This window comes from Schistocerca nitens, chromosome 3 (assembly GCF_023898315.1).
Source record: "Schistocerca nitens isolate TAMUIC-IGC-003100 chromosome 3, iqSchNite1.1, whole genome shotgun sequence".
NCBI classification, from domain to species: domain Eukaryota; kingdom Metazoa; phylum Arthropoda; class Insecta; order Orthoptera; family Acrididae; genus Schistocerca; species Schistocerca nitens.
In genome coordinates this window covers 589,122,699-589,138,540 of record NC_064616.1, presented here as the reverse complement: position 1 = coordinate 589,138,540, position 15,842 = coordinate 589,122,699, and the positions used below count along the sequence as shown (strand labels likewise).

At 36.9% G+C, this 15,842-nt stretch overlaps 1 protein-coding gene across 1 annotated transcript in view; it reads right to left on the bottom strand.

The window, feature by feature from the left end:
- Positions 1-15,842, bottom strand: part of LOC126248502 (protein unc-79 homolog) — an 875,350-nt gene that overhangs the window by 506,972 nt on the left and 352,536 nt on the right. Inside the window, exons 23-24 of the mRNA XM_049949540.1 lie at positions 7,710-7,911; positions 3,918-4,115 (exon numbers count right to left, since the gene is read on the bottom strand). Coding sequence (XP_049805497.1) covers positions 3,918-4,115; positions 7,710-7,911 — 400 coding nt within the window. The remainder of the gene's footprint in view (positions 1-3,917; positions 4,116-7,709; positions 7,912-15,842) is intronic.

Below are 15,842 nucleotides of genomic sequence, written 5' to 3'. Positions count from 1 at the left end.
AAAAAAGCTCTGTGGAGAATTTACAATGAAGCACACAGTCACATGCATACTGGCCAGACTTGTATATACAGCATTAATAATGACATATAAAAAATATGACTTCAGAATACTCATATTCATGAACATGATTATTTCATATGACTGTGCAAAAAGATCCAGATCAGATTAATTGTTAAATTGTAGTGCCCTTGCAGAGATCTCAAGCACATGAAAGAAAACCTGAGGAGTCAATAATACATCATATTTCCACATGTTTCTGTTGAAACATAAAACCCATTTTATCTTGTGTCATCTTACCCCGGCACATCACCATGTTTTTAGGCACATCACAATTCCATTAGTCACTGCATTACAGTTGTGGTACCAGATAAATTCTTATATATATAGTATAAGACTTCTTAAAAATACCTGTGCTATTATTACTGTATTATGAACAGTTGTAAATTGCATGGTAGTGAAATGAGCACATAGATAATTGACAACATTCACTAGCAAGCTAGAACAACATTTAACCTTTTTAACCTGAACCTATGATATTCGGATGAGTTATTTTACTTCAACAAGTAACAGCACGGAAATGCAAGATTACTTTTTCTACAGTACATGTTCTAGTTGTGCCACATAAATAGACACATACATGATGTACCTGGGCATGTAAATGATTTGATAAAATTAGTACAACTTTGCTATGTGTACAAGTACAGGTGATAGGCAAAATAATGTGAATAGAGGGGATTGTTGTGTTTCACAGTCAACATTGCGGGTAAGGCACATGTCATGCTGAACTGTGCAAGTTCAGTATGGACTAGGCATCAGAGAAGGTTGTTTACAAGTAGTACGCTATTTGTATTTGCATTCAGAGGCTGTGGTTGATGTGCAATGAAAGACCTAACAGAGTTCCAAAAATGGCAAATTGTGTGGGCCCGATCAGTAACTGAGACAGCCAACTTATTAAATATTCCAAGAGCAACTGTTTCAACAGTCATGACAGCCTACACAAAACATGGAAATACATCATCATGTAAATGTAGTAGTGGGTGCAAATCAAACCTAGATGACAGAGATTGTCATACGCTAACATGAATTGTGTCAAAATGATACAAAACTATTATGGCTAAAGTGATTGCAGAGCTCAATAGCCATCTTTGAGACCCTGTATCTATTGACACTGTCTGCCATGAACTCCATAAAGCAAATATTCATGAATGAGTTGCTATATCAGAATTATTAGTGATGACAGCCAACACAAAGAAGTGTAAAACATGTTGACAGGAGCATAAATCCTGGACGGCTGATCATTGAAAACACGTCATATGGTCCGATGAATCAACAGTTTCGTTATTTCCAGCATCAGGATGGGTTTACATCTAAAAAATGCCAAAAATGTGTACAATCCTGACTCCTTGATTCTGACGGTTGAGCATGGAGGTGGAAGTGTGATGATGTGGGCAGCCACATCATGGTATTCTGCTGGTCCCATCATTACTCTCAAAGTCAGTGTTACAGCCAACGGTTATGTGAATATTTTAGGTGATCAGGTGCACCCCATGATTCAAATGTTGTTCCTCAATAATGATGGCATATTTCAGGATGATAATGCACTCATTCACACAGCCAGGAAAATACAATTGTGGTATGAGGAGCATGCAACTGAACTGCATAGTCTCCCCTGGCCAGCACAGTCCTCAGACTTGGACATTATCCAAGCCCTGTGGGCGGTATTGGAGTGTAGACTCTGGAGCAGATTTTTGTCTCCCTCATCACTACAAGAGTTAGCACAGATTCTGATCAAAGAGTGACATAACATTCCACTGGAGACTGTACAATCATTATATGCCAGTATTCCGAGAAGAATTGCAGCCATATTACATGCAAATGGGGGTCCAACCCCTTATTAATAAACTATTTCCAAGTAAGTACAGGTGTTCATATTATTTTGCCTATCACCTGCAGATCAGCACAGATTAAAATATTTGTTAGTGGGAAACCACATTTTCTAACTGCTGCCGCTGACCTCACCATCAATATGATGTAAAGCTCAAATCCTTCTTCTTCTTTTTATATATTTTAAATCACAATATGAGTATGCATTATTATTTATTACCAGTTAGGGTACAATTGGTTGTGCATTAATCAGAGAATATGTTATAAGTTTCCTAGGAACAATAGACAACATTTATTATATGCAGCACTAACAACAAGAGACATTTTGTGAATGGGGAGGAGTATATCACTACATATGAAATATGTGATCTTGTCTACATAAGATCACATGATTTCAATGAGAAATAAATTAAATGACCAATGAATTACAATCACTTCTGCCATTTGGAAACTTTATGATGTAGTCACATTATGATGATGAGAAATCATCATTTGACCCTGCATGACAATGTGATAAGATTAGTCAGTAGATAGTTAGTATGCATTTCATCACAATAGGCACTTGTATGATTTACCACAGTTTCATAAAAGATAACCATAGAAGACTGGAGAGATAGGGCTTTCGTCTCAGAAATGACTACAGTTTATTATTTTTTAAACCTCCTATAGTTATAGCATGCAGATTGATGTTAATATGGAGACACAACAAGTCATCATCACATCTGTGGGCAGTGGAAGTTGACAGTACAGATGGGTGTAGGGATTAGTGAGTGCTGGTGAAAGGGGAGATGATAGTTTGACACTATTGAGTAGTAGTCACTCACAAAACATACCCTTCTTGACCAGATGTAAACAAATTGAACATGTTCCAGAGAATACTGATGGCATTATCAATACCTTATTTGAGTTCAACATCAGAATTACATTTCTGATATAAGAACCATATTAATTGAATGGCAAACAAGTATAGACTTGGATGGAGAAATGACTCACAGTTTAAACTCCATTCTACCACTAAGAATGTCAATGCTTAGTACTAACCACCTGAAACTATAGACAAACTATATATCCAGCATGCAATGTGTCCATTGTGCAGGATTATGGTTGAAATTTTATGACATTGGAAGTGTTTACAAGAATGTACTCTCAGATCCCTTCAAATTCACTTTATATAGTAAACTAAAACATCAACAGTACTGCCGAACAATAATTAAAACCTGTCATTAATAAAACAAACAACACAGTTCTAAACTCACCATTTCTTGCTCATAGAATTTCTTAATGCTGTGTAGATAAATCAGAAATACATGCATATTTAAAAACACTGTAATGAAAAATGTTTCATTGTGTTAAACAATTGTCACTTTTTGTAAAAGTTAAAAAGAAAAAATTCTAAATGTGTTGTTTTTCAATTTGATGCTATTCTCACAGCAACAATGCTGATAAAAAAATGAAAGCAGAAAAACTAATATTTCTTTGGTGAAAATTCTTCTCCCTATGACAAAGCTAAGAAAATCAATTTCTGATTATGAGCAGGATATGAGATAAATACTTCTGATACAGTAATAGGTACACCATACTTGTGAAGGTGGGAGTATATGTCTATTCCCTGTGAATGATTTCAACATACAATTAATACAAAATTACAAGAGGAAATCTAATCATTCATTATTAAGTTAACACAAAGTAATATACAGAACTGACTATACAGAGTAAAATGTCTCCAATATAATAACAAATCAGGTGACTTCCTTTATTCTTCATCTACTTCTATTCAAATTTTCTGTTAATTACTCCCTGCTTGATTACCATATTGAATTCTGGCAATTTTTTGATTTTTAAAAACTTAGAGCAAGTTTTGATTTCATTTACTTTGCTTTGTTATTGTTGAGTCTGATACAGATTTTCTTCTATATATTTTAAATATGACTCCTATTGTAGCAAAAGTAGCTGTATCACAAAAATGTGTGTTTTATCCCAATAGAGAAACCTTATTCACAACTTGACTGAACTGTTTTACATCATGAATTTACCTTGCTTAATGTCTGTTCTTGAAACAATTGATGCAGGTGCAGACATTGTACGTTTATAAGGCCACTTTGCACCAAAGCTGGCACTCAGCGTTTTCATTGTACTCATAGTACTGCCATCACATTGTAGTGAAAGAGCTTCATGAGCACGGTGCAACTTTCGCATAAATGCTTCACTGTTTAAATCTGTATTTCTTAAATCTGTGTAGAAGAAAACAGTTTTTACAGTTATATATGCTATACAAACTGGTGGCTGCAATTAACATTGAAAATAAGACAAAGGAAACATATTCAGTACATTACTTGCAGCTAAAGAAGAAATATAGGAAACAGCTAACAGATGCAGATATGGATAACATGGTTAAACAAGAAATGAAAAATGATGATATTAGAAACAAATTCCTTTAGTTGTAGGGTTTTTATTTCAAAATTTATCTTCACCACCAAACTTAATAGAAATAAAGTGGTAAAATGGTTTTAGTAAAAATAAAGCCACAGATAGTATGGAAATATTGTCACGTAACAAAAACTGATTGAACCTGCACTTTACTAGTTGTTAATTCCACGATATTCTGTCAAGAAAGATTTTACACATTACAATAAACAAGGTTTGAACACAGCTTTTTGGAACCGACTTCCAAATAGTCTCCATCTGAGTACCAAGTTCACCTCTATTGCCAACTATATAAACATAATGTGTTTAAAAAAATTACAAACATTTTACACAGATGATGAGAGGAAAGCATTGAACCAAGCAGTTTTTTGTGCATATCTACCACTTTAGAGGAGAAAGAATTGCTAACTACTGATCTAATTACTACATCCTGCATCACTCAACTACCAGATCACCAGATGCTTGGTAAAACAGAGAATGATATAGACTACAGTCATAAGTTGATTTATGAATATGATATCACATTCTAGCAAGGTACTTAACAGTAATGTAACCAACAAACAGAGATCAGAATGAAGTTGTTTTTTATGAGCCTCCAGTATTCCTAGAACTTCATTTAATGTTCAGTCAGATGATTCATGTTTCGCATTCACTTTCCCATTCAGAGCTAGAAGTATGATAACGTCAAGGATTAATGATTTGGTACAATATGTACCTCTTCTGCCTCTGTAGCTGAGTGAACAGGGCAAGTGAGTGCCATGTCAAGGACCCGAGTTCGATTCTCAATACTGCAAGGATATTTCCTTGGTGGAAGGACTGGTACAAGGTGCACTCAGCCTCATGAGGCCAACTGAGGAGCTGCTCAACTGATTAATAGTTCTTTCAAGATCTAGAAATCTACCAATGACCAGGAGACTGGTGTGCTTGAACACATGCTCCTCCATACTGCATCCAATGACACTACTGGCAGATGATAACACAGTGGTCAGTTGGGCTTGATTGGCCCATCTAGGGCAAGAATATGGTATTTTACCTTTTGCCTGCAAGATGTACCGCACTACTTATATGGAAAATGTGTGCTAAGCCCTCAAGATGTGCAGCCCATGCTGCTTAAATTTGCTTCTGCTGCTTGATACACTAACTAAACTTGAATCTAGATGATACTATGTGTGTTCTGTGAGCATATTAATCAAAATCCCCATTAAAAAAACTTTAATTCCTGAACATGACCATTATTTCTACTTCATTTTGTAGAATTTGCCTCAAAATGAAAAACAAAATAATGTAAGTCAGTTTCCTAATTTTTCCATTTTGAGGAAAAAAAAGAAGAAAAGAAAAAAAAGAGGGCAAGTGGGAGGTGATATGACTCCTACAAGCTATCTGTATTCTTTTTGTTGCAGCCGTTGTAATATCTGATGCTATTGGCTGGCTAAGTGCTACTGCAACAGTTTATGATGTTGTTACTGTTGTTGCTGTTGGCTGGCAGCTGGCTAAATGTTGCAACATTTACTGCTGTTGCAACTGCAGTTCCAAATGCTACTTCCACATGAACAAAATCTTTTTGGTTTTCAAGCCATGCCAATTTTAATAAAATTCTCAAGCTGTTGGTGACTATCTCAGCCATCATTATCAGGAGTAAAACTACTGACTGCCAGTGCTGTCAGGATTTCCTGCTTATATAGCCATGGTTATGGCTGCTTGCACCAATCAGAGAGGGCCAAAATCAAGTGTTCTTGAAAGGCGAGTTGTGCAGCTCATAGCTGAACATTGTCTGGAGAACAGATACAAAATACAGTTTGAGAACACAAGAGTCTTGGCTGATGCGTCAACATACTAAGATTCCATTATAAAAGAGGCACTTGAGATCAGAATGAACTTCGACAATTTTAACAGAGACCAGGGGTACACACTGAGTAGGGCATGGGGTGGGCTTTGGATGTTGAAAGGAATCAACAATGGATGCTTAACGCTTGTAGGGAGGCAGGATCAGCAGTTTCAGATGTGGTGCTGTTCCCTCGCGCTACCTGTCATCACTCGGTATGAGCTGCTATGAGCTGCACAACTCACCATCCATCCACACATCAATTTGGCCCTGTCTGATTGGTGCCAGCAGTCTTAATTGTGGAAAATAGTGCCAGTTCCCGTAGTCAGTAGTTTTACTCCTGATGACAATGGCATTGATAGCCATCAAAAGCTTGAGAATTTTATTGAAATTGACATGGATGGAAAACTGAGAAGATTTTATTCCGACATGCCACCATGAAGGACCCTGAGGATGTTACTTCCACATCGTCTTAAAATCAGGTTCCATGCTAAACATTAGGTTGTTGCATGGTCAGAATCAACTTTCTCACCACCTTTCTACACTACTCATGAGCTGGTAATACGCACAGTTAGTGATCACCTGCAAAGATAATGATACAGAGATTATTGGAACAAATAAGCACTTCTATGTGGTTTGTAATGAAAGAGTTTATGTAGTGAATGGATGATAAAAATCAAAGTCACAATGCAGCAAAGGTTGTTATAATGTATGATGAATCTGTCCAATGAGTAATGTAACCAGAAAACATTTAACAGGCAACGTTAAGATCTGACTATCATATAATGTGGTAATTGTGGTTTCATATAGCTGATATTCACCATTCAATATTTATTCACTGTTGTAATATAGAACACAGTATCCAAACAACTCTTACATTGTTTCTCAGCTACACTACTTTTTTAGATATTTATTGGTGTTATCTATTGGACAGCAATGTGTTTGAACTTTCATCAAAGAGAATATGTGGGACTGGTGTAACTGTAAGCATCATGCAGATAGAATTTTCTATTATGGCTCAGAACATAAATGTTTGTATAACAATGTATATAAAAATTAATGTAAACATAATACAATAGTGTTAATGAAAGAGAATATATGAGACTCATCTAACTGTAAGCATCATGTGAATAAAATTTTTTTTTATGGTTCAGAACATAAATGTTTCTGTCAAATTTGTTTATAAAAAATTAATATAAACACAATATGGTGATGTTAATGAAAGATTGTATGCTGAGCTATTGTGTTCAGGTTCTTGTTTATGTGTTTATCAACTAATGAGCACTTTCACTATATTGTACTTTCACTATATTGTGAGTGGACAGTTTCACTCATTCACTTGTCAACATTAATGTAGCATAAGCAAATAGTTGATGGGTAATGAAGGTGGTAATTAAAAAACATTTCTACACATAAATGTGTTTTATTGTAGGAACACCTAGTATTACTTAACCTGGGGCCCGTGTATGGGAAGCTTATCAGAATGCTCTCCCATTCTGACACTTTTACTTCAAAAAGACTTTTTTAAAGAGCTACCTTAAACTCATTTGTAAGATAGCAATATGATTGAAAAACGTACCTCGAAGATAAGAAATGTCTCCTGATTTCTCAAGATTGATCTGTGCTTCCAAAAATAAAGCATCAAATCGATTTAAGAAAAATTCCCATGTTAAGATTCTTCTGTCACTAAGTGTATTATGAAGTTGGTATAAAGACTGCAGTACAACAGGACGGTCCACTATCACAGAGTCAAACTGTGCTTCCAGGCAGAAAATAAGTGCCTGAAAAAATTATTTTAAATGGCTACAATTTTATTTACCATTAGCTAACTGTTACAAAAATGCATCTTAATGGATTCTCACATTACATTAATTTTATTGTAATTAATATTTATTCAAATAATGATACACAAATTATTTTCCTGCCATGTGGTATTGGATTGACAGAAACATACTCATTTTCAGAACTTGGTATTTCTTTTTTGTGTAAGTATTTGAAGAAAATGGCATTTTAAAAGAACTGAAGATGAATATCATGATATATCCTGGGTAACACAGTTGAAAGGAAACTTAACAATCACCACAATTACCTCTATTATTAAATCCCCTTTTCTAAATTTACATTTGTTCTTATCAATCCACTTTGCAGTGTGTCACAGAGGGTGTGTTGTGTACCATCATCACTTTCCCCTCATTCCTGTTCCAGTAGCAAATAATTTACAGGGATAACAATTGCTGGTAAGCCTCCACATGAGTTTGAATTTCTCTGATTTTTATCTTCATGATCTTTTTGCAAGATATCCAGAGGCATAAGCAATACATTTGTTGGGTCTTCTAGGAATGTACACATTTGGAACTTTTGACAATAAACCACACAGTGATGTAGAACACCTCTCTTGCAGCATTTGCCACTGAAATTCATTTATAATTTCTGTGACACTTTTGTGCTTACCAAATGAACCTGTAACAAAGGATGCTGCTCTTCTTTGGATCTTCTCTATTTCCTATATCAGCCCTATCTGTTACATATCTCATACTGAAGAGCAATATTCAAATATTGGTCAAATAAGGGTTTTGTAAGCTACTTACTTTTTTAGGGACTACTTTTACTGAGGATTTTTCCAATGAATCTCAGTCTGGCATCTGCCTTACTCATGGTTAATTTTGTGAGGTTGTTCCACTTCAAACTGCTTCATACGCATACTCCTAGATATTTTATGGAGGTAACTGAGTCCAGTGATTGTTCTGCAATTGTGTTATCATGCAATAAAGGGTCTTTCTATTTATGTATTTGCAATATGTTACATTCGTTTATGTTGAAAGTCAATTGCCACTCCTTGTGCATCAATCCTCTGCAGTTTTTCCTGTATTTTACTTCAATTTTCTAGCATCATGACTTTCCTATATACAGCAGCATCATCCGCAAAAAGCCTCATGGAATTTCTAGAGTTATCTGCCAGGTCATTTATAAATATTGTGAAAAACAGTGGTCCCATCACTCCCCTGTGACATGCTTCAAGTTACTTTTATGTCTGATGACTTCTCTTGATTCAAAATGATATTCAGTGTTTCTTTTGCTAGAAACTTTTCACTCCAATCACATAGTTGGTCTCAGATACCATATTCTCCTATTTTTTTCACTAGGCAGCAGTACAAAATTGTATCAAATGCCTTCCAGAAGTCAAGGAACACAGCATATACCTGGGAACCTATATCTACTGCTTTCTGATTCTTGTGGATGAACAGAGTGAGCTGGGTTTCACATGATCATTGTTTTTGGAAATCATTTTGGACACTATAGAGATTTAGAGCATCCAGGAATGCCATAATATGTGAACATAAGACGTGATCCAAACTTCTACAACTGGTCAATGCCAGAGAAATAGACCTTGTGAGTCTGTTTGATGGCCCTTCTTGAAAACAGGAATGATCTGTGCTTTTCTCCAATCATCAGGAACACTTCACTCCTACAAAGACTCCTACACTGCTGCTAGAAGAGGAGTAAGTTCTTTGCTGTACTCTACGGAAAATCATACTGATATCCTGTTAGGTACAGTGGCCTTTCCTCCGTTGAGCAATGTCAATTGCTTTTCTATCCTGTGGTCATTTATTTCAATATCAGCCATTTTGTCATTTGTGTGGCACTACAGTTCAATCTTTAGCTGTGAAACCGTTTTGGGAAAAGATGTTTAGTACTTTAGCCTTTTCTTTGTCATTCTCCATTTCAGTGTCATTATGGTCACAGAGTGTCTGGACAGATGACTTCGACCTGTTTACTGTTTTAACATAACATTAAAATGTCTAAGAATTTCTATCAAGTCACTAGACTGAATTTTACTTTCAAACTCATTAAATGCTTCATGTCTCACCATGATTTTGGTTTTGTTTAGTTTGTATTTGTGAGTGAGGGTTTGGCTACATTTAAATTTGCAGTGTTGCTCTCTTTGCTTTCATAGCAGTTTTCTAGCATGGCTGTTGAAACGCAGCATGTCTTTTCCTCCCTCACAATTTTGCTCAGTACATACCTGTCTAATACATATTGTACAATGCTCTTGAACTGTGTCCATTGACGCTCAATGTTGTTAGTGCTGAAGATGAAATTTTCATGCTGACCACTGAGGTGATCTGGACTCAGTGCTTGTAATTCTTGTTAATCACAAAGATCTTGCTGCCTTTCTTTTTACTCCTATTTACAGCCATATTTGTGGTGCTGTAACAATCTTATGGTGACTGACTCCATGCTCTATGATGAGTCAAAAATTCTGGATCTGTTTGTCTCCAGCAGGTCTAAGATGTTTTCTTCATGAGTCAGTTCTCTGATTAACTGATCGTGGTAATTTCAGATAAAGCTCTTAGAACAATTTCACATGATTCTCTGTATTTACTACCCAACTCAATCACTTCAGTCTCACAGTCTATGGCAGGTAAGTTAAAATCTTCACATAGATTTATAATATGACCAGGACAATCATGTAAAATACTCTCATTCTCCAAGTTTCCCTCAACTGTTCTGTCACTAATGATGCCAAGGCAAAAGGTCTATAAAAGCATTCATTGGCCACATTTGATCCACCTTTAACACTTGTTTTCACCAAATTATTTTGCATTCAGAACCTGTTGTAATATCACTAGATATTATCTTTTTGTTATGTTTTGTAAAAATGCTATAAAATGCCTCTACCAACAATGTTCCACCTTACTGTGATTTATATTTCAGTCAGAATTTAGAATTTCATAGCTATTGACATCTGGTTTCAGCCAGCTGTCCGTCCCTGGTAATACTTGGGCACTGTTATTCTTGTTTGAAGAAATTCTACATCCTGCAAAACACTGTTCTTTTTTTCAGCAGTTTAATGTGTCCACTAATCAGCATGTGCCTAATACACAACATTTTCTACTAGTTTTACTTGTTATAGTGTCCTTTTGAACTTTTCTTTTGTGCAGAGCTAACAAATTTAAGTTAGGTTGAGTTTGGTATAATAGAACTGCACAGAAATTCAATAAGATATTCTTCAACTGAAAGACATGACAATAAAATGTAGTTACTAGTTGGTATGTGGCCAGTTTTCTGACAACAGATCACTTGCAACACACATGAAATGGCAGGCAATATTTATTATTTGTTTGACTCTGGCCCTGCCAGACTGACTCAGGCATCAGCTGCAGTAACTCTAACTGATGGCTGACATTGTCCCTCCCCCTCAACATACACAACACACAACAGTTACACACACTCACATACACATGCGCATGTGTGCGCGTGCACACACACACACACACACACATACACACACACACACACACACACACACACACACACACACACACACACACACAACACAAGTTTCTCAGTGTTGAGTCTTAACATTTTCTGGTAAGCCCCTTTTACATTTATTTACTCTTAAGCTTATATATTTTCACGTATACTACAATTTCACTTTCACAAGTAGCATCTACTCTCTTTTTTCATTGCGCTGTCTATGTATAATATCTTTTTCAAAGCCATCTATCAGTATTATATCCTCTTTGATGATGGCAGTTATTATCTGAAGCTGGATTTGTCATCTAAATACTAGTTCATTGAAGAAACTGATATTGCAAAAACACCATACTTTTTTTCCATGTCTTCATATGTGCAAACTGAATGTTTACAATCAGTGTGTATTACCTATTTTGATTTATGACTATGAGACATGGAGTTTTAATATAAAAACCTTTTAAAAAATCAAGAATTGATCAGCATGTAATGAGGGAATGCATGAAGGAAGGAAATGAACTTCTACCAATTTGGGTATACTGATAAACCAGAATGCAGACGGCATAATAGGGCTTTCTGCCTAAAAAGTCTTTTCCCTAAATGCTAAAAATTTACTGCAAATGATGTTGAACCATCATTAGCTGTTTTCTTTATTATTGCTACCAGTTTTGATTGTTACTATTCATCATCAGACACAAGACTTTTTCAATTACATCTGTGTAGCTATATACATGAGGTTGTACTTCACTCATCATAACATGAAAAACACACAAAGAGCAACAGAACTCAATACATTATATTACATATTGTTTTGGCAATTCACTATGACTAATAAAATATGACAGGATCCAATGTATGGATGCTTGTGAATTGTTGGACTAACATCACTGTTACAAATCTAATTCATAACTGACCATGCTTGGAAGTCCCACCATCTCATGTAGCACTTTACTGTCCACATCACCCTGGTGCACAGAGCACAAGCCATTTGTAGTGAACAGAGCCTTTCCAATGAGCTGCAGCACCTGTGAAAACCTACTGCCCGGACAGATAGTCCACATGTGCAAATAATAAAATAACATTTGCTTTTCAAACAAATAAACAAACACCAAGAAATAGAACATGAAGATGATTACGATGAAGAAAAAGAAGAAGAAACTGGTGGTAGAAGATGTATTGTGTATAATCTTCCTACCATATTCTGTGTTATCCATCATAATGATTGGTAGGATCCTGAAAAAATACCACAAACAGATCTCATTCTATCCAGCACAAAATTACGGGCATATCTGGCTCTATCAGAGTGTTGTAATTTGCAATACTGTATGGCCCATGAATGAGGGACCTTGTCTTGGTGGAGAGGCTTGTGTGCCTCAACTATACAGATGGCTGTAAACTAGGTGCAACCACAATAAAGGGGTATCTGTTGAAAGTCCAGACAAACATGTGGTTCCCAAAATTTCTGAAACTGGTTTCAGGAATTACAGGGCCAACAGTCTGTATGACTTACTGATTCAGTAACATCAGCCAACATAGCCTTTCTGTACTCGTACTGTGAACAGCAAAATTGGGAGGAAACTAAAGCCATTCCTTTTCCTGAGGACATGTAGCTGTACTGTATAGCTAAATGATCATAACATCCTCTTGGCTAAAACATTCTGGAGGTAAAATAGTTCACCATTTGGATCTCCAAGCAGAGGGTAGTCACCAGAAAAAATAAAATTGCATTCTATAGATGGGAGTATAGAACATTAGATCCCTTAATTGGATATGAAGAGTAGAAAACTTAAAAATGGAAATGAATTGGACGAATATAGATATAGTGAGAACTAGTGAAGTTCAGTGGCATAGGATGAGCAGGACTTCTGGTCAGATGAGTGCATGGTTACAAATACAAAATTAAATACTGCTAATGCAAGAGTAGATTTAATAATGAATAAGAAAACAGAAATGTGGATAAGGTACTATGAACAGCATAGTTATTCCATTATTTTAGCCAAGACAGTCATGAGGCCAACACCCACTATAGTAGTAGAAGGTTGTATGCCAACTAGCTCTGCACGTGATGGAGAGACTGAAGAAATGTATTATGAGATTAAAAAAATTATTCAGGTGGTTAGGGGGACAAAAATTTAATTATGATGAGGGACTGGAATTTTAGAGTAGGAAAGAAAGAGAGAGAAAAATAGCAGGTGAGTATGGAATGGAGGGAAGAAATGAAAATGGAAGCCATGTAATCGAATTTTGCACAGAGCACAATTTAACCAGCAGTCACTTGGTTCAAGAATAGTAAAAGAAAGTTGTATATGTGGAAGAAACAAGGAGACATTGAAAGGTTTCAGACTGATTTTGTATTGGTAAGACAGAAGTTTTGAAAGCAGATTGTAAACTGATTCATTTCCAGGGGCAGATGTGATCTTGACCACAATTAGTTGGTTATGAACTGTAGACAAACACTGAAAAATTGCAAAATGGTATTGAATTAAGGAGATGGGAACTGGGTAAGTTGAAAGCACCAGAGTTTATTGAGAGCTTCAGAGGGAGCACTAGGAAAGAACTGAACTTAGTAAGGGAAACGAATACCAGAGAAGACGAATAAGTAGCTTTGAGAGATGGAGTAGTGAAGGCAGCAGAGGAGCAAATAGGTAAAAAGACAAAACCTAGTAGAAGGACTTGGATACCACAGGAGATACTGATTTTAACTTATAAAAGGATAAAATACACACACCAAAAACATTTTTCATCGCCCTGGTTCCCAGAGCTCCTGAAGATAGGTGCTGACTGTAGATATTGTATCACAAACACAGTCGCTTTGACTGTTCAGAGATGTCACTAAACCCGCCCAAAGACGTAAACAACCGTCCTTTAGCAGCACCTATTAGACAGAGGTGGACTGACAGCTGATCAGTTCCAGTCATTCCACTGGGAAGGAGTTACACGGCATGTGTTGTCTGTAGTTAAACTATGCCTAGATGGTCAATACCACAGTTAGATCATGTCCGCATTGTTTTGTGTCAGGAAGGGCCCTCAACAAGGGAAGTGTCCAGGCATCTTGGAGTGAACCGAAGGAATGTTGTTTGGACATGGAGGGGATACAGAGAGACGGGAACTGTTGATGACATGCCTTGCTCAGGCCACTCAAGGGCTACTACTGCAGTGGATCACCACTGTCTATGGATTATGGCTTGGAGAAACCCTGATGGCAGTGCCACCATGTTGAATAATGCTTTCTGTGCAGCCACAGGACATCATGTTATGACTCAAACTGTGCACAATAGGCTGCATGATGCACAACTGCACTCCCGATGTCCATAACGAGGTCCATCTTGGCAACCATGACATCATGCAGCGTGGTACAGATGGGCCCAATAACATGCTGAATGGACCACTCAGGATTGGCATCACATTTTCTTCACCGACAAGTGTTGCATATGCTTTCAACCACACAATTGTTGGAGACGAGTTTGGAGGCAACACGGTCAGGTTGCACCACTTAGACACACTGTCCAGCAAGTGCAGCAAGGTGGAGATTCCCTGCTGTTTTGGGGTGGCATTATGTAGGTTTGATGTACGCCACTGGTGGTCATGGAAGTTGCCATAATGGCTGTACAATACATGAATGCCATCCTCCGACTAATAGTGTAACCATATCAGCAGCATATTGGCGAGGCATTTGTCTTCATGGATGACAATTCACGCCCCCATCATGCACATGTTGTGAATGTCTTCCTTCAGGAAAATGACATCACTCAACTAGAGTCATCAGTATGTTCTCTAGATGTAAACCCTATTGAACATGTCTGGGATAGATTGAAAAGGGCTGTTTATGGATGACGTAACCCACCAACCACTCTGAGGGATCTACCACGAATTGTCATTATGGAGTGGGACAATCTGGACCAACAGTGCCTTGATGAACTTGTGGATAGTATGCCATGATGAATACAGGCATGCATCAATGCCTGTTCAAGGTACTGGTGTGTACAGCAATCTGGCCCACCACCTCTAAAGGTCTTGCTGTATGGTGGTACAACATGCAATGCATGGTTTTTATGAGCAATAAAAAGGGCAGAAATGATGTTTATGTTGATCTCTGTTCCAGTTTACTGTACAGGTTCCATAACTCTCGGAACCGAGGTAATGCAAAACTTTTTTGTGTGTGTGTGTGTGTGTGTGTGTGTGTGTGTGTGTGTGTGTGTGTGTGTGTGTGTGTGTGTGTGTGTGTGTGTGTGTGTATAAACATGCAGCAAATGAAGCAGGCAAAAGGGGATACAAATATCTAAAAACTGATTTTGATAGGAAGTTCAAAATGGCTACATAGAAATGGCTAGAGGACAAATGTAATGATATAGAAGCATATATCATTAGGGAAAGATAGATACTGTCTATTTTACTGTCTGTGGGAAAATTAAAGAGGCCTCTGGAGGTCAGAGAAGCAGCTGTATGAACATTAAGA